Source organism: Platichthys flesus, chromosome 9 (genome assembly GCF_949316205.1).
Source record: "Platichthys flesus chromosome 9, fPlaFle2.1, whole genome shotgun sequence".
NCBI lineage: Eukaryota > Metazoa > Chordata > Actinopteri > Pleuronectiformes > Pleuronectidae > Platichthys > Platichthys flesus.
The window spans coordinates 3,273,844-3,292,193 of NC_084953.1; the positions used below are offsets into that span (position 1 = coordinate 3,273,844).

Here is an 18,350-nt window from a genome sequence, read left to right on the forward strand (position 1 = left end):
TAAGATGCTGCAAGACAGAGCTTCCTGTGTGTGTGTGTGTGTGTGTGCACTTTTTAACACAACACTGACATAAGATGCTGGTCCGTTGCAGTTTGTGTCTCTGTGTTCTCCTTTTTCCATTTCTGTTTTCATTTTCATTGAGAAACAAAATCGAGTCCATTTATGGTAACAAACAGGACACACAGGATTTCATAATGTGCTTCAGGGACAGTGTCACTGGTGTGAACATGAACACACACACATCTATAAATAGTTCAGGTAACAATTCTACGAATCTATGAATTGACGTATGACGTGAACTGTCCGTCAATCTTTCCACGAGGACAAATCAGGACATGGTGTTCAATACAAACCCACACATTCACACACACACACACACAAAGGTGTGTTCACATACCTGAATGCAGATCAGAACCACCCACACACTGGAAGCAACACCCACATACGCTATTTAGAAAATGAGATAATGACTAGCATTCTGATCTGTGAAGTTTAAAGCTCTATTGATTTTGAAAAAAATATTCTTTAAAAAAACTGCAGCCAGTTTTATGCAACGAGGATTATGGGAAATGTGATCCTGTAATCTCCACAAACACTGAGGTGAGACGACAAACCGCAGAATCAAGTCACAACTCAACATTCAGTCAAACCCAGTCTCTGTTTTTACTACACTCCCCCTTTCTGCTCGAGCGCTGGCAAAATCAACACAAACATATTATTTATTAAAAGTTACTGATCACGTCTCTGTGAAGGTTTTTTTCATTTCATTTTTGCATCCTCTGAACTTCCCATGTCCTTGATGCAAAGCACGGGCATGGGGGGGGGGGGGGGGGGGGCAGCCACCGGGAGGAAATCTGCACCGTGTGCGTCGACTGTGGTGGAAAGTTGGAAATTACCCACTTCAGCATTTACATACCCACAAGGTTCCCACCCCACAACAACAGTGAGACCCCTGAGGGACTCCTGTAAAGCCCCACTCACACCCATATCAACAAACACAAACACACACACACACTCAGTTACACACACAGTCACAACAGTATGTTGTAGAATTCCATTTCAATCTGGGTCACCATTTACGTGCAAAAATAAGGTTTAAAGTGCTGAGATAATGTTTCTCTATTCCACATTTCTCCATTTATAAGATATTGTATTACATATTAAAGAAGTATGTTATTCTTACTAATAGGACCTAACACCTAAATAAATACTCTGGTCTCAGCTCTGATATAAAACAAACCCTGACACACCCATCCTGTTAACAAGTGCGGTCTTGATGCAATAGTAAAGATCTGTCCTGACTAATGTGTGTGGCTCATGGCTCATATCCTCAAAGGCCCAACCCTGGCTCCTTTAATCAAGTCATTAATCAGTCATTAAAATGGAACTCATTAAAACTCGATCTAAAGGCGTGTGACAAAACGTACACACGCATGTACATGACATGTAGTAAAACGTATATCATCAAGACGAGGAATCCGATTTTCCGTGAATCAGAGGAATTCAGCAGCAGTGAGTCAGTGAGTGGTCTCAACAGCAGCTGCATGTTTATCCACCAGATTTCCAGATACCTGTAGCTGCAGGTCCTCAGCGTCACAGCCATTCCACCCTGTTTCTGTCTGGAGGCAACTCCTCTCACTGATCTGAGGACACTAACGGAGATGTTAAAATGCCCAAGCTTCTGTTTTCAAAGGCTCGCTTATATGAAATCCGGGATCTGATGCAAAACGTCAAGAGACCCAGAAGGTAAGCCTGGAGAGATGATGAGTGATGAGTGATTGGAAAAACGACAGAGAGGCTCAATGTTTGCGTGTTTAACTTCATGTTTAGTTTAAGTTCGACTTGTTAAACTAAGCGTGAACTTTTATTTTGCAGGATTGATATTGTGCTTAATAGAAGGAGGCGTAAGAAGGATGTCCAGGACCTGATGGTGCAAAAAATAAGCGATGAGCCATCTTCTTTGAAACTCAGGTAGTTAATGTTGCACTTGTTTAGATATTTAAATGTATTTATATATTATTGGGTGAAAGATAACATTCTTAATCTTATGATCTTTATCTATCTACAGTTGTCCGACAGAGAATAAACTCCACCTCACTCTGGAGAAACTGTTAAGGGATAAAAGTCAGTTATGTTTAACTCCTTTCTGATGATAAAATACATTAAACCAAATGAACTTGTTCTAAATTTGAATTTGAGCGTGAACTGACCTCTGACCATCTCTAAATAATGCATAATCAAATACTTTTGAAACATCTTTCTCTTAGAGTATTTAGCAGCGTTCCAAACTTTCCTGGAGTCGGAGTTCAGTGAGGAGAACATCAAGTTCTGGCTGGCGTGTGAGGACTTCAGGTCGACCGCCTCATTGGATGATCTCCGCTGGAAAGCAGAGGAGATCTACACAGAGTTCATCCAGCCGATGGCCTGCAGAGAGGTCAGTGTATCAGTCACACCAGGACGACATCTGGACTAACAGCCGGGAGATTATACTTTATCAGGCTGGATGGAAACTGCATTTATCCAAATTGATATTACAAAACAGCATCAGGTCTGTTTTTGCAACACAGAAAGGAAACTGCAACTCATATCGGAAGGAGGAGATTAGTAAAAGTAGATCACGCAATATGGAAGACGAGAGCAAATCCTCTTCAGATCCAAATTCAATTGATGTCTCAACAAATGGAAACACAACCGCTTCACTTTTCAATCTCTTTTCTTGTCCGTGCAAAGTGTCTAAGTTTCTAAACGTCAACCTGAACCTTTTGTGCATCTTTATCTTGAATTGATTCACCATCTGGATCCAAACCTAAACCTCAGTGTATCTGAGTCCAACCGGCTCTGAGCTGTCTGATCCTGAGCTCGCTGTCCAGCCAGCTGCACATATCTCATTCATTGAAGTGGATTAATGAAGCAGGACGGATACTGAATGTGCTGTGAGACCCCAGAGTCAATACACACGTGTTTTAAAATAAAATAAACCTGTTACAAATCTGCAAGTTTCCAACGAAATCTAAAACCAGATCAGAAAAACCCAATGAGATATAACATTGGTGACTCTATGATGCAGCAGGACTGCTTGACATATCGTATTGAAGTTATCCTTCAAATTGTCTACCCTCATCGATGCTGCTAAAACCTTTATCCTGATGATCTATTGCACTTCTGTCCGTCCTGGGAGAGGGATCCTCACATGTGTCTCTCTGAGGTTTCTACGTATTTTTACTTGTTAAAAGGGTTTTTAGTAGTTTGTCCTCACTCTTGTTGAGGGTTAAGGACAGAGGATGTCATGACATGTTAAAGCCCTATGAGACGAATAGTGATTTGTGGATACGTTGGCTACACATGTTTTCTGTGTTTTTCCAGATCAACGTTGACCACTACATTAGGGAGAATATCAAAACGTCCTTGGAGAACCCGAGCATCTCCTGCTTCGACGAGGCCCAGAAACACGTTTACCTGCTGATGGAGAGAGACTCCTGCCCCAGATTCCTGAACTCTGACGCCTACCTGAGCCTAACGCGCAAATCCAGAACTATGTGGTACATTTAGCTGAGAGAGAACGCTGTTGTTTTTTTAACTGAAAAGTTCTTTCACAATGTTTGAGACGATCATGAACGTTTTCTTTCAAAGGCAGAGCATTTCTAACAAGCTCTACAACCCGGGGTCATCGACGTCCATGTCCTTTTGCAGACGGCTAGATAATAATAAACGTTATGAATGCGGAACCTTTCAAAACCCAATAACAGACGTGTTTTACGAGACACAAATGATAAAAAGACAATTTGGAGAAACACAGACACAATTTGAAGATCGCCAAACTGCTACAGCTGAGAAAAGAGTAGAATTAAATTAGAAGCCACAGTCTCCACAGTCCCCAGGGAGGTCACGTCCAGGTGAAAAAGACATGTGAAGATTTTCATCATGGAAAAACAACGAGATACTAAAGCGTTTAGGGACACCGGTGTTGATTTGCTGTAAACAAAAACACAAGGCTCCACCCCTCACTCAAATCTTCTGTACATTTCCGTGTTGTTGTAACCGCGTCCGACCCGCATCATATCCCACTGGGACCTTGGTGGGTGGAAAACAAATTTCCTGGAAATTTACCAGAGTTCATGACGATGATGGAGCACTCCCCTAAATTTGCATTTCCCAAAAAATGACCCTTCTTACAGGAAAGTGACAAAAAGTTGGATCTGTGTCAAACGTTTGGCTTTAAATAAAATAGTCAGTTCAGAAGCAGGATAAATAAGTTACGATAAAACGTTTTAAGAAAGTGAATTTCAGCTCAAAGTCCTGAGGAAAGAGCATTTTATATGTTATTGATGATCAGTATTAATGAAATGTGGGCATTAATAAAGTAATGATATACAACTACGAGGAATAAAAAGCAATGTGAGCAGAAAGAAGTATTTGTACGTAGAGGAGAGAGAAAGATGTTGGTATGTGTGAGCAGATGATTTTGAAGGATTAATCGTTATTTGATAAAACTTGTTTGTTAACCGAAAGTCTGACTGAAAGAACCATAAATGATGAGGAATGGTAAATGAGTGGTTTCTGATCAATCAATCAATCACATTTTATTTGTATAGCCCATATTTACAAATCAATATTTCTGTCATAGGGCTCAACAGTGTGCAAAACTCTCTATAAAAAAAAATAAAACAACTTTTTTACCAAATTGTCCGGATCCTCATCAAGTCTCTTCATCTTTTGTATTCTATTTCCACATCATCAGAAGTCTGAGACCAAAGTTTATATTTCTCTGATTGACTGACTAACTGCAGGCGTGGACACGGGCATGACTACAAAAAAACTGGGATAAGCCGGAGAAGAGTTTCCACCGCTCACCCAGCAAGGAGATTCTGTTTTTGGTCACATGTCTGATATATCCTCTTAATTAGGTGCAGGGATGACGCCACACACCAGCAGTAGGGTTTTACCAAAGTGGAAAAGAGTAACCCCCGAGGTAACCCTTGATCCCGCACTGCTCTGTAAATGGCCTTATTCCTCAGAAATGTGCCTTAAAAAGGAGTAGTGAGGCAGCTAATAATAACCCGGCGGCTTAGACGACAACACAGGAGTCATCAGACAACCTGATGCGTAACAGATCAGCCTGAAATGTTCTGCCTTGTTAGGGGAATAATCTTGTTACACACACACACACACACCCACACACAGACACACACAGACACACACAGACAACGATGGCAGAGATCTACTGAGAGAAGTAAATTGAAGGAGCTGGACGATGAGATCAGTGTCTTCTGCTCAAATAAAAGAATGTGAACGTGGAGAATAAGTGTCTTTTATATTTCACTTTGATAAAGTTGTGTTGCTTGTTGTGTTACTTACTAGCAGCCAGACATTCCAGGCATTCTTCAAAGAGTAAAACTATATTTAAAAGAAAAAACCCAACAGCTGCAGGGATGAGACTTAAATCTCGTTACTAAATGTTGTTGTTGACCCGCGATGGAAAACGTTCTGTAGGCTGAAAATGTCGAAAAACTAGAATTACCATTTCAGGGGACATACGATTTTAATTGAGGTCCTTGTGACCTTTGACTTTTTGAATTCTCAGCTAATCAATTCATCTTTTAGTCCATGTGACAACTGGTCAGAGAGTAAAGTAACACGCTCCAGACCGACTTGAGATCTGCTCAAAAGGCCAAGAATACGCTTCGTGAGGCCACTGTTGCAGGACTTTTGACCATTAATTATAATCAGGTAATCAGTGAGTTTCTGCCACTTTTGAAATGATTTTCTCGAGGTGTTAACGCATTAACAAGGAAAATTAGTTTTTAAATTCTAATCATTGCGTCAAATTGATGAAAACAATCAATATTCCCGGATAAATCATCTTCACAAGAACAAGAAGTCACTTTGACATTTGACCATCAACCTTCAAATACCAAATTCTAATCAGTTTATCATTTAGTTCAAATGAAAATCTGTATAAAATGGAGGAATTCCCTTTTGGTGGTCGTGCGATACTTTGTTCACAAGAGCATGTTAGACGTGTGGAGAATGCAAATGAAACTTTTCTCTTTTCTGTTTGCTAACATAAAACATTTATCCGATATCTCAAAAAAGTCCCAGAGAATGTATTCAAATTGCTGATCAGTGATATATAAATGTGATTTTGGGGCCTTCTGGTGGAATCTGTTCTCAATCCACAGCTTCACTGGTCCCCCCCCAACCGAGCACCAATGTCAAACGTCAGTAAATCTGAGAAGACACGGGTGTGAGGGGTTGTTCCCGATAAGTGACCCAGGTTTCATCACACTCAGTCCTTCACACACAATCTGTGGCTGTTTAATCATAGCAGCGGAATGGAAGTGAGTACTGAGGAAGACTCCCTCACTTCCAGATCTGGATATTAGATTATTATTATTTAAACACACGTGTATCCTGCTCTGATGTGCCCGTGGACAGAATGAAATATGAAGGTGGGTGTCAGATTCACACTGACATCCTTCAGTTCTCTGTGTTTTGGTGACGCCTCAATACACCTCAGTGCTTCTAACCGTGTTTGGGCAAAAGAGGGAGAGGAGCAGCATCAGAGAAGCCGAAGGGCAGATTGCAACGGGGCGGCCTGTGGCACCAGGTGCCGGGAAGAAGAAGCTGAGGAAACGTATATTCAGTCAGGTGTCTGTTCGTACAGAGCTTCTATAGGATGTTTTAAATCACTTTATTTACTGTAATGCTCCTTCCAGAGTGTAAAATTATTTGATTTATCAGAGGTATTTGAACACAACAGAAATATAGTGGTGGTCAGTGAAATCAACCAAATTAGATTTAATTCTAATGAATTTTTCACTGCAGCTCAAATCTTTATCTCATCTGGGTCTTTTTTTTCCTTACATTAGTTTTTCTTATTTTTCCTCAGCTCTTATCCGTTGTGTTTTAGCTCTTATCCTTTGTGTTTTAGCTCTTATCCGTTGTGTTTAGCTCTTATCCGTTGTGTTTTAGCTCTTATCCGTTATGTTTTAGCTCTTATCCGTTGTGTTTAGCTCTTATCCGTTGTGTTTTAGCTCTTATCCATTATGTTTTAGCTCTTATCCGTTGTGTTTTAGCTCTTATCCGTTGTGTTTTAGCTATTATCCGCTATGCTTTAGCTCTTATCCTTTGTGTTTTAGCTCTTATCTGTTATGTTTTAGCTCTTATCTGTTGTGTTTAGCGCTTATCCATTATGTTTTAGCTCTTATCCGTTGTGTTTTAGCTCTTATCCGTTGTGTTTTAGCTCTTATCTGTTATGTTTTATCTCTTATCCTTTGTGTTTTAGCTCTTATCCTTTGTGTTTTAGCTCTTATCCGTTGTGTTTAGCTCTTATCCTTTGTGTTTTAGCTCTTATCTGTTATGTTTTAGCTCTTATCTGTTGTATTTAGCGTTTATCCATTATGTTTTATCTCTTATCCTTTGTGTTTTAGCTCTTATCCGTTGTGTTTAGCTCTTATCCGTTGTGTTTAGCTCTTATCCGTTATGTTTTAGCTCTTATCCGTTGTGTTTTAGCTATTATCCGTTATGCTTTAGCTCTTATCCTTTGTGTTTTAGCTCTTATCTGTTATGTTTTAGCTCTTATCTGTTGTATTTAGCGTTTATCCATTATGTTTTAGCTCTTATCCGTTGTGTTTTAGCTCTTATCCGTTATGTTTTAGCTCTTATCCGTTATGTTTTAGCTCTTATCCGTTGTGCTTAGCTCTTATCCGTTTTGTTTTAGCTCTTATCTGTTATGTTTTATCTCTTATCCGTTGTGCTTTAGCTCTTATCCGTTGTGTTTTAACTCTTATCCGTTATGTTTTAGCTCTTATCCGTTGTGCTTAGCTCTTATCCGTTTTGTTTTAGCTCTTATCCGTTGTGTTTTAGCTCTTATCCGTTGTGTTTTAGCTTTTATCCGTTTTGTTATAACTCTTATCAGCCGAGAGTCTTTTCCATGTTTTTAAGTCAGAGCTGTGTTGCAGGACAATAACACAACAGTCACAGGTTCATGTTATGTCCCCAACTGTTATTGACTGATTCGGTTTCTATAGACAAAACTTTCCTGCTGCCTATGGGACCAGAATGTTAAATGATCGTGTCTCTCATCTCTTCATTCGTTGTTGGTTTCATCTGAACAACTGAGTGCAGTTCTATGAACGTCGTACAGATGAGACCTTTAAAAACAAAAAGCCATTATCCCAGTTGTTAGACTCTCTCACAGATCACTTCTCCGTCATGGAACGTTACTCTCTGCCTCCCAGTATGGAACATCTATACCCGCTCTTCATTTCCCAATGCGATTGGACATGTCTCACAAATTAGCCCTTAAGGACCCAGCATGCTCCCCTCAAATTGGTCTGTGGATCGTCGAACAGTGTCACATCTCACATCTCTCTTTTCCCAGTGGACGTGTGCAGACAACTCTTAATACGAAACCATAGACTGTATCTAAAGATGGTTGACATGACAGCTTCCATAAAGTGCAGCTAACTGGGACTCGGGCCAAACTCAAATGTCAAAGTACCTACAATTACATTTTTTCTCAAAAGAGGGTTATTACATTGACGTATGTTCGAATAATCTTTTTTTCCGGTAAGTTTGGGATGAGTACATTTTTTGATGCTATAAAAATGAGGGGAAACTTTATGATTGACGGCTGAGACTGACGTGGCTAATCAGCGGGGCTTCCAGGTTAGGTCACGAGGGAGAATACAGCCCATCACCAAGTTCTTTACGTTAACTTTTAATATACTTACAGCCTTTAAAAACAGTTCTGTGTACCCAAATAAATACCAGTTTTAAACAGTATGAAGCCGTGCATCTTCCACTCCTGCAAATATTTCACAGTAAAACCTTTTAAAAACAAATGAATGGATTCCATTAAAAGAAACGCTAGAGTGCTTTTATTTTGAAACGGGTGGACTACAGGTAGTGTATATATTTACAGTATGTTCGGGACATATAAGCATGTGAATCATGTTGAACTGGGCTGAAAGAAAACCACAGCCGGAGTTCCACCAAGCTTGTAAATTCCCACATGACGTTGTTCAGATCCGATCTTCTGCAGAAACCGCTGCGTCAACGTCAGCAAAAAACACGTCTCTGTCGTCGGGCCGCAACGATTTGAGGAAACTAAACCTGAAAGGTAACGGGTCATCGCTAACTCACTTCAGCTCAGTCACACGTCAATACACAGATGGACTGGTTCACACGTCTGCTCTGAGTGTCTTCAGTGACTAACGGGCAGAAAGGCTGACTCCTGTGTACGTGAGTCAGTGTCGACATTGGCATCCGATTCCATGTTTGTTATTAAAGTCAATTCTCCCATAAGTGAGATAATGTGATGAATCTTCATTTCACGGTGAATTAGCCTCAAAGACGTTTAGAACACAACACGAATCCACATGTCAGCTTTTAATCTGTTACCTCATCGGAAGGTTTCAACAATAAAGTTGAAACCAGACTGTGGTGGTGACACGACGCCCTGACTTCCTGGCGCTTTGCTGAGTCTCTCTGTTGCAATCGATTCACTGTTTCCTCTTTCACGTATGTCCTTGCATGAATTTCTGCCGTATTCTGATTGGAAGGAGTCAGGTCTTCAGACAGAAGGCTTCCTGGTTGTTGCTGGATTAAGATCAGGTTGTTGGTGAATGTGTGTTTACCTGAGAAAGTTGTGACCTTTTTAAAGCCAAACTCGACAAACACCTTTGAGTGATGTCAGTGTGAGCCACGTTAGAAGGGCTGTTGAGGGTCAAGACTTGGTTTAAGGGTTAGAGTGAGGTTTAGGGTTAGGTATAACCAGTTAGCTGTGATGGTTAAGGTCAAGGTTAAGGCCGTTTTGAGCCTAGACCTTATGGAACAAAGGGCATTGTGGGAAAGTGAGGAGACTTTGCTCAGTCCTCACTTTCAAAGAGCAGAGTTGGAGTTCAGACGGGTTTTTAGGGTTAGAATTAGTTCAAGGTGAGGGTGAGGATTACAATTAGGCATTTATGTGTGATGGTGGAGGTTAGGGTAAGGGGGTGCATGATGCCAGTGAGTGTCCTCAGTAAGATGGAAGTGCGAGGATGTGTGTGTGTGGGTATGTTTCCATGATGCATGCTGCTTAGTCGTTATCTGTATCGCTGTGTCACTGTGGAGCGCATGCTAAATGTTTTGTTTATGTCGACTTTCTAGATGTAAAGCGTATTAAAATCTCTTTGTTAATGAACGTGCTCTACGAACGTGCTCTACGGTAAGGTCACGATTTGCTTATCACCATCACTGTCATTTGCATCTGTCCTGCCAGACTAAAAATAATGTGAACACAGCGCTCTTTCAGCCGCGGATCGCCTGGTCGGGCTCGTCCAGCCGGGGGGGGGGGGGGGGGGGGGGGGGGGGGCAAGATGGGGAGGAAGCAGGGAGACCGTACAGGGAGTCAGGCGACCAGACGAGGGGAATCGTACATTCAGTGTAGCGTGTGTTGTTTCCAATGCTGAGGCAGGAGGAGAGGGGAGGAACCGAGTTGGGGGGGGAGGAGGAAGGGGTGCTTCCTCTTCGACTCTGGGCTGAGTATCTGCTGATGCATCCCAGCAGCCCCAGTCCCATGGCAACAGGAAACCTGGGTATATAAAGGGCCATCGGGGGGGGAACCCTCCTAAGTGTCTCTCAGCCGCAGCATGACCAGGACCGAGAGCCTGAGAGCGTGGACTTAACAAAACAATGCCCAGCCTAACCGGCGAGCCACTCACCACGCAGCACTTCATCATGGACGCAGATGAGGGGAAGAGAAACAAGAACATGTGAGTGAAACTTTCTCCAGCCGCAGGTTTCCAGTGAACTCGCTGAAAAAGAAGCATTTTTCTTGAATTGTCTGTTTCATACGAGGCTTGAATTTCATCTTGAATTTTTTTTTTTCCCGGAATCTTTGCGTCAAAACCTTTAAGATGAAGAATCATAAATATTAGATTTAATGTTAAGTTGTCTGATTCCTAACAGAGACATGCTTTCACACTTTGAAACTAATTGAGCAGCAGAATCCATCAGGAGTTCATAGTATAACACTTTTCTTATCTCTACACAGTGGAAAGAACTTCATGTCCAGACTGCAGTGCATGTTCTCTCACTCGTCCGGCTCGGAGAGGTAAGGACGGCTCGTGGAGTGTTTTGCATACATTTTGCTTCTGAAATAGCCGGCCTGCTCCTATCACTTCCATCTATGGCATCATGGAAGGATTCAAATGAACTACAGACACCATGTTTGCTTTGGCAGCGCACACACACACACCCACACACACACTCACACTCACACACACACACACACACACACACACACACACACACACACCAATATATCTCTTCTTTTTTTGGGTACATATTTGATAAGCACATCCGCTTGGCTTCTCCCGATTAGGCAGCTCTCTGCGTTCCTCTGCAGCTCTCCCAGCTCACCCAGCTCTCCCAGCTCTCCCAGCTTTATTTCACCCAAATTTGATTCTGGATGAGTAATCCCATTTGCGTTCTCTCCCAGCAGGCTAAGTTTAGAAGATACCCAACAATGGTCACAGTCACTGGAAAGGCTTCTGGAGTCTAAATGTAGGTTGCATCCCCCCACCCCCCCCCCCCCCCCCCCCCCCCCCCCCCCCCTCCTCCGAGGATGAGAATACTGCAAAAACAGTGAATTACGTTTGTGAGGATATGAGTTTTAACGTTTCTTATTAAACCTCTCTTGCTTCAGATGGACTGGCCACCTTTCGTAACTTCCTCAAATCTGAGTACAGCGATGAGAATATCGAGTTCTGGCTCACCTGTGAGGACTACAAGAAGATCAAGTCCTCCTTCAGAATGTCCTCACGGGCCAAGAAGGTTTACGAGCAGTTCATCAAAGCAGAATCTCCAAAAGAGGTAAAGGCTCCTCATTCATGCACACACACACACACACACACACTCTCACACACACACTGCTCCAAACGTAAATCTTTGTGTGTGATTACATCAGACTGAACAATGAGGCGGAATGAAAGGGAATCACGGTGCCTGCTGCTCAAATCCTTGGCTCTCGGCTGAGTTGCCCTCATTCCTCTTCCTGTGCCTCATTCCAGATCAACATCGACTATCACACCCGGGAGCAGATCAAAAGGAACGTGAAGACTCCCAGCACGCACTGCTTCGACGACGCCCAGAAGATCGTCTTCGGTCTGATGGAGAGAGACTCGTACCCACGGTTCCTCCGCTCTGACATTTATAGAACTCTCCTGGAAAACCTCGCCGCCGACGCCACGAAGGGATGAAAGCACAGTCGGGAGAGAGAGAGAGAGAGAAAGAGGGAGAAAGAGAAAGAACGGACATGAAAACCCATAACTGGAATGTTTGAGCTCCTTCCAGAGGAAGAGCTGACAACACAGGAGGAAGGCGAGTGGACCTGGGCGCCACACGGACACGCACAGAGGCCTGGCACCTCGCCGCCGGCACTAGACCCAGACCCAGACCGTGTCCTGTAGTCACAGGGAGGATCCCCCCCCACTGAGCACCCCAGAAGAAACACAGCCGGCCTCACCACCCTGTAGCGTGCACCGTGCACCGGAGGATACGTGTGTGTGATCGTAGGCCAACTGAGCACTTTGTGAACGAGTCAGTGGCGAATCACTGACCGTGGAGCCGCCTGAGCTCCTTCTCTGCAGAGGTGCTTCCTGTGCAGATAAAAGATTGAGGATGTGAGACTGCGCAGCTGTCGCACTCGTTGCGTGTGTGCGTGTGCGTGTGTGTGTGTGTGTGTATCTAGTTGTTTGCATTTAACTGCCACTGACGCACGATGAGCTGTCACAGAAAGAGTCGGCCGAGGCTCCAGAGACAGAATCAAACCCACGGCGATGGGAGGAGACCGGAGTCACATGTCATCCTGAGAGAAGCAGGAGGCCACAGAGTTCTGCACAAGGCATTCTGGGAAACTTCAAGAGGATATATTTTTCTACATCGGACTGATGTGAGGTTTTAAAAACTGACGCTGAAGTTTTTCTTTTAGTCTTAAGCTTCCTGTGGGCGACATCTTTCGGCAAATAATGTAATATCTTTAAGGTGGCAGTATTCAAACAACAAACGTACATAAATAGTTAATTTAGAGCAAATTATATTTTTTAATGATAACAAAACATAATCGTGCACTTTTTTGTGTTGAATCTGAAGTTAATTGTGCGTCACAGCATCTTAACAGTGACGGCCGATGGTGTCTGATTTAATTCCTCAGCGCACGACTTCTGGCCCCAGTATAAACAAAACCCTCTTCCAGTTGTGATTTTAAAGAATAAACTACGAGTGGAGATGTAGTAGAACTAGTATCACAGATGCATGATGGGATGTTGAAGCTCCTCATATACCCGGAGAGGATGGGCTTTTATTCCCTGCTTTCCAAACCATGTTGTTCCAATGTGTTCTTATGGAGTTCTTAGTTAATTAACTTAAAAAGAGTTTGTGTCATTATTTATTGTTGCTTGTCACCATTTGAGTTCAAACTCCATTGCAGTGCTGACGTGCTTTTTTCAACTGTTAGAGATTTGAAGGACATTAAATTATTTAAATCGCTCACTTTGAAGTCTGTGACCTTTGATGTTTCACGCTGCCGCGGCTCTTTAGCGCTCGCTGCCGCGGCCTCAGTGTTGTGGTCTGTTTAAAGGACGTCAGTGAAATAGATCTTAAACACGGCGTCAGAAAGAAGCGATGGGATGTTTGCACAGTGATCGTCTGCTGCGTGTTTAGAAGCTTCACTCCACCGCGTCGGGATGGAAACACCGAGGCTCTGCCAAGTTCTCGTCGGAGGAGGAACAGTTATCTTCACTCGTTGTGGAGAAGCAGCCGACAGCCGGACCTCATCCTCCGTCCTATGAGTGACAGAATATAGATGTGTGTGTGTTTTAAATGTTGCTTGTGGTCTCTCATATTCAAACATTTCAAGCATTTGAATCAATAAAAATGAGAAAAAGCAGTAAATCAGATGAATATTAAGAAAACACCAGATAGGAGCAGTGACTCAATGGCTCTGAGTTGTAATCTGTGTTTTCAAATGTTACAGGAAATGACATCAAAGCAAAAGCGTATCCGAGTGACATGTGACTAAGGATATTGGTGCTCGCAGTTTCCTGTTTGTTCTGTGGACTTGGAAGTGAAGTGCTTCGAGTTATATGTGCTGCTTTAAAAACAGGAAGGCCCAGACTTCCAGTTTCTTTTGAAATCAGTCACTGAAGGGAGATGTGAGATTTTCTCTGGTATGAAACACTGTTTAACAGAATGTTGTGTTTTTCTCTACAGCCGTTCAAATATAAATAAATGGAATGGTTAGTTCATGAGTGAGAAAACTTGAGAAGATGTTGAAATTCTCACTTTTTTATCGGATTCAAAGAGAAAGTTCTGTCTCACAAATCCTCTTGTTGGCTTCACACGTGGCCTTTGTACCTTTAAGGGCTCAAGGAAGTGGATTATGGAATATGATGTAATTTGGAAACTCTGCTGACAGAGGAAAAATGAAAATCTGTATAAACCCCCAATCACGCAATGCTGACGTCTGTCTGTGAAACTTGTTAGGGAACTGAGACAGTTCAGGTTCCTGCATCATAACTTTGTCAGGAGCCCTGTTCATCTAAACCTTATTCATTCTACTGAGAAGGACCCCCCCTCCTCCACCAGGCAGGTTCTGACCCGGGTGCATGGTGTGAATTAGGAAGCTGAAGGCAGTTCGGACACGAGCATCCCTGAGAGGCAGTGCTGGAACATCATCTATTTTTGTTCCTGAAATAAATGATAATAGTAAGAAATACGTCAATGTGTGGTTTTCGCTCATTAAAATACCACTTTCTGAACATTAGCCTCCTCTAATTAACACAACACTGGGTCTATTCCTGCTGTGAGCGTCCACACTGCCCTCAAATCACATGTTTTAATGTTACGTTGCTTTTTCAACATCTGAGTTAGTGCAGCCTCTGTGTCAGTTGATTGTGTCTCAGTCACACAGACAGTTGCCCACTTTGCTTTGGTGGTTTTAAGACGGAACAGGCACGGAGGGAAAACGCACAAACAGAAGGTTTTGAAATGAAGAGCAGTAACTGTGTCATGAGCACAGAAACAAATATTTTCAAATGACCTTCAAAGATCAAGCTGTAGTGTTTAGACCGGTCCGACCCAGTGCCATGTGCTTCCATGTGTGCATGTATGTGACGTGTTGAGCTGGAGAAGCCATTGAGTGATTCCAACGCTGTGCATGTGAGATTCAAACTTCCCCAACAAACAGCAAAAGATGAAGTTAGTTCCTTCCCAACAATTCCGTACCAGACCACCAGCTGCCTTGCTGGTCACTTGCACATGGAACAAAACCCAAAGTGGACTCTGCACCTGTGCCCTTCAAATGCAGGTAGGACAGCACAGTGCATTGTGGGAAAGATCTGGGGTAGAATGTTTGCAATTCAAATTGTGGTCATAATGTGCAACAAGCTCGTAAAAGATTTACTGCAGCACAGATAACAGCTTGTCGGCAGATAAACACGACGACGTGCCGAGACGGATCGGAGACAACACCTCAAACTCTCCGTGGAGCCAAGTTGATCACAAAATGTTTGATCACATCTGCAGCTGCAGGTTTGTGAGTCTAGTTCATGTAGGGGGCGGAGCCTGCATCTGTTGACATGAACCGGTTCTGATGTGTTTTTGTTTTATCTCTGAATTACGCACACGAGCTGTGGATTGTTAAGTGTCAGCTTCCGTAAAGAGGGAGGTTCCCTCTGTAGTTTGTGTGCGTATGTGTGTGTTTGTGCCCTATGTGCATTCTTCACACAGCGTTCAGTCCAACACACACACAGGTATGGAATTTCAATGTTTGGGTAGTGATAGTCCCCCCCCCCCCCCCCCCTCCCCCCCATACATCCTATTCCTACACTGTAAGTGTTGACTGCAGTTTTCCAGGCTTTGGAAAGAAACAACACACATCTTTAACAGTGTAAAGTCATTAGTGTGTTTTTTTTTTGTGTTTGAGTTTTCAATGCGTTCACGTCTCCTTTCACTCACTTGCCCAATCAACTATTATAAAGTCATATTTGTTTACATTCACCTCTCCGGTCAGTATAGAGTCTCCAGGCGACTGAGCCCGAGTCTGCATGACTTTGGACTGGGAGAGAAAACACACAGAGACACAGGGAGAACACACAAACTGTGGCTGAACCTGGGATTTGAACCAAGGACCTCCATGCTGTCAGGTGACATCTGAAAATGCTACAACCACACAGGGTATGCTACTGATAGAAGAGAATAGGATATAAATCTTTGTACAAACAAAATGTTTGAGATGTTATGATGATGCAGAAGTGTTGGCGGGGGGGGGGGGGGGGGGTATTAGAGTTCAGTTCAATGATACCTCCGCTACATCAAAGTGAACAGGTATACACAGGTTTTTTAAAAGCAAGATCAAACCTGCTAAAGAAGGCGATGGAGGAGTTCACCTCTGTTCCTTTTCATCGGTGCGTCATGTTGCTCTGTTATTTCAGTTTGCTCAAGTGTATCTGTCACTGGTGTCAATGACAGAATCGCACCTACAGCGGCTGCAGAGACAACAGATCTTATGACTGAGTCGTAAAATGCACAAAGATCTAGGTCTCAGGTCAGGATTCTGGATTCAGGTCAGGATTCTGACCTGAGACCTGTGGGAGGGAGGGACAGAACTGTTTTCAGAACCTAACGAGTCCACCGGCCCTGATGAGCTTCTGAGGCAGGACACAGAAGAAGAGGATGAAGGTTTCGAGGTCCCTCCTTCATGGCACAAAGCCCAGAGGACAAGAATGATGATGACGCCACCAGGGACAGTGATTAGATTGTGATTTGTGTGTCTTCACACACCTGTGTCACCTTAATTGTCACTAGTCATTGTTGAGGCATTGATTTGCATTTGTGAATCACTGTATGAGTGACATAAGAGGAGCGTGACCTCTTCTGAAAGGTCATGGTGGCTGCATGATTCCATGGCAGCTCATTCCTTTAACTGCATCATAATCAACCAGATTTTAATGAGACGCTTCTGTGTTTGTTTTTATTGTATTTTATCGGCGTCTATAAATAAATGTTCCTGGTTTTTGCTGCAGCAAATTTAATGTGGTGCTTTACTCTAACTATTCCTCCCTGTGGTCCAGTGAAGTTTATCGTCTACTGCCACTGTGAGAATGACACAAATACATAAATATAGATGTGAATGTCTGTGTACTGGGTCGTAGAAGGTGAATAAAGATGGACGATGTGTCTCCATTTCCTCCTGTTGAGCAAAATTGACCTTTTACCTTTGCTGCAGCCAGCCACCAGGGGGCAATCAAGAAGTTTTGGCTTCACTTTTTGGGGGCTGTCATGTCGGCCATCTTTATAAACAGTCTATAGCTGTGTCCCATTTCCGGAGCGGCCTCCTTCAGGGGACGCATTTGAAGACCATCCTATTTTGAAGGTTCCTTCAAATGCATCCTTTCATTCCCGAGCAACAAAGGATCCCACGGGCGGGAAAATCCTATCCCAGGGTTCAATGCGGGCTGAAGACAAAGCTCACAAGTAGGAAATGCAGCCGCTCAAAAAAGCTAAACATGAATTAGTAGGAGCCGGACAAGATTTCCCCGGGAAACAGTTTTTTGGGCATTAAATAGGATTAACATTTGGGGTTCGAGGATTCTACTTCAAACTGGTTCTAAACAAGTTGTGGCAGCTCACCTGGGCCCCTGATGGAGTCACCATGCCCTGGAAACAAAAGGCAGATTTGTTCAGTACCTGCTGTGACACCAACAGAACAGAAACATGTCACCATGGAGAGGCTGTGGTGGCAACCTGGAGCATCGCCCCGGGGCAGGAAGCCTGAATCGACAGTTCTCGTCTCAGCCTGCCTGACAACTGAGAAATACAGGAAAGGCCGGTCACAGTCGAACCCCAACAACAACCACTGCTGGTGTCAGTGTATATGTACACAGGAGGGAGGCCAGAAATAACACCTCAGTCACTGAGGTAATAACCTTAACCTGACCACTAGAGGGACACGCCCACATCGGGCTATCAGCGGTTGACACACAACAGACGTTATGCTAATGAGGACGCAGGCGGCGGAGGTGGAATTCTACTCTGAATGATAAGAGATATCAGCTTCATCCCGATTCCACACGCGTGTTAGAAATAAATGCACTTTACTGTTCAGTTCCAACAGGAAAATATTCCTTCTCTGACGCTGTACCCACATCTTCCTTAATAAATAAATAATAAAACAATTATGAGGTCTGTCACGTCCTGTATGTCACGTTGATTCACCGTGAGAGGAGTGGTGTTGGTTACGTGCAGATATCCCACATGTACGTTTACACCTGAACTTTAATTACATGTTACAGACGTGTGGTGGA

General features: G+C 43.2%; 2 protein-coding genes across 3 annotated transcripts; both read left to right on the forward strand.

Annotated features, from left to right (window-relative positions):
* The first annotated feature begins 1,445 nt into the window (after positions 1 to 1,445).
* si:ch211-117l17.6 (regulator of G-protein signaling 21) lies at positions 1,446 to 4,696 on the forward strand. The gene is made up of 5 exons (XM_062394777.1): positions 1,446 to 1,746; positions 1,876 to 1,971; positions 2,069 to 2,124; positions 2,268 to 2,434; positions 3,364 to 4,696. Exons 1-5 carry the CDS (start codon positions 1,670 to 1,672, stop codon positions 3,547 to 3,549), a joined length of 582 nt encoding a protein of 193 aa, XP_062250761.1. The 5' UTR covers positions 1,446 to 1,669; the 3' UTR covers positions 3,550 to 4,696.
* Positions 4,697 to 10,557: 5,861 nt separating this feature from the next.
* On the forward strand, positions 10,558 to 14,761 carry LOC133960971 (regulator of G-protein signaling 13-like). Of its 2 annotated transcripts, none has more exons than XM_062395866.1 (5): positions 10,558 to 10,757; positions 11,039 to 11,098; positions 11,489 to 11,550; positions 11,693 to 11,859; positions 12,057 to 14,761. In XM_062395866.1, exons 1-5 carry the CDS (start codon positions 10,678 to 10,680, stop codon positions 12,243 to 12,245), a joined length of 558 nt encoding a protein of 185 aa, XP_062251850.1. In that variant the 5' UTR covers positions 10,558 to 10,677; the 3' UTR covers positions 12,246 to 14,761. The 2 variants fall into 2 exon arrangements, with proteins under 2 accessions (XP_062251850.1, XP_062251849.1); XM_062395865.1 differs by having other exon boundaries at positions 10,561 to 10,757; positions 11,486 to 11,550.
* Positions 14,762 to 18,350: the final 3,589 nt, after the last annotated feature.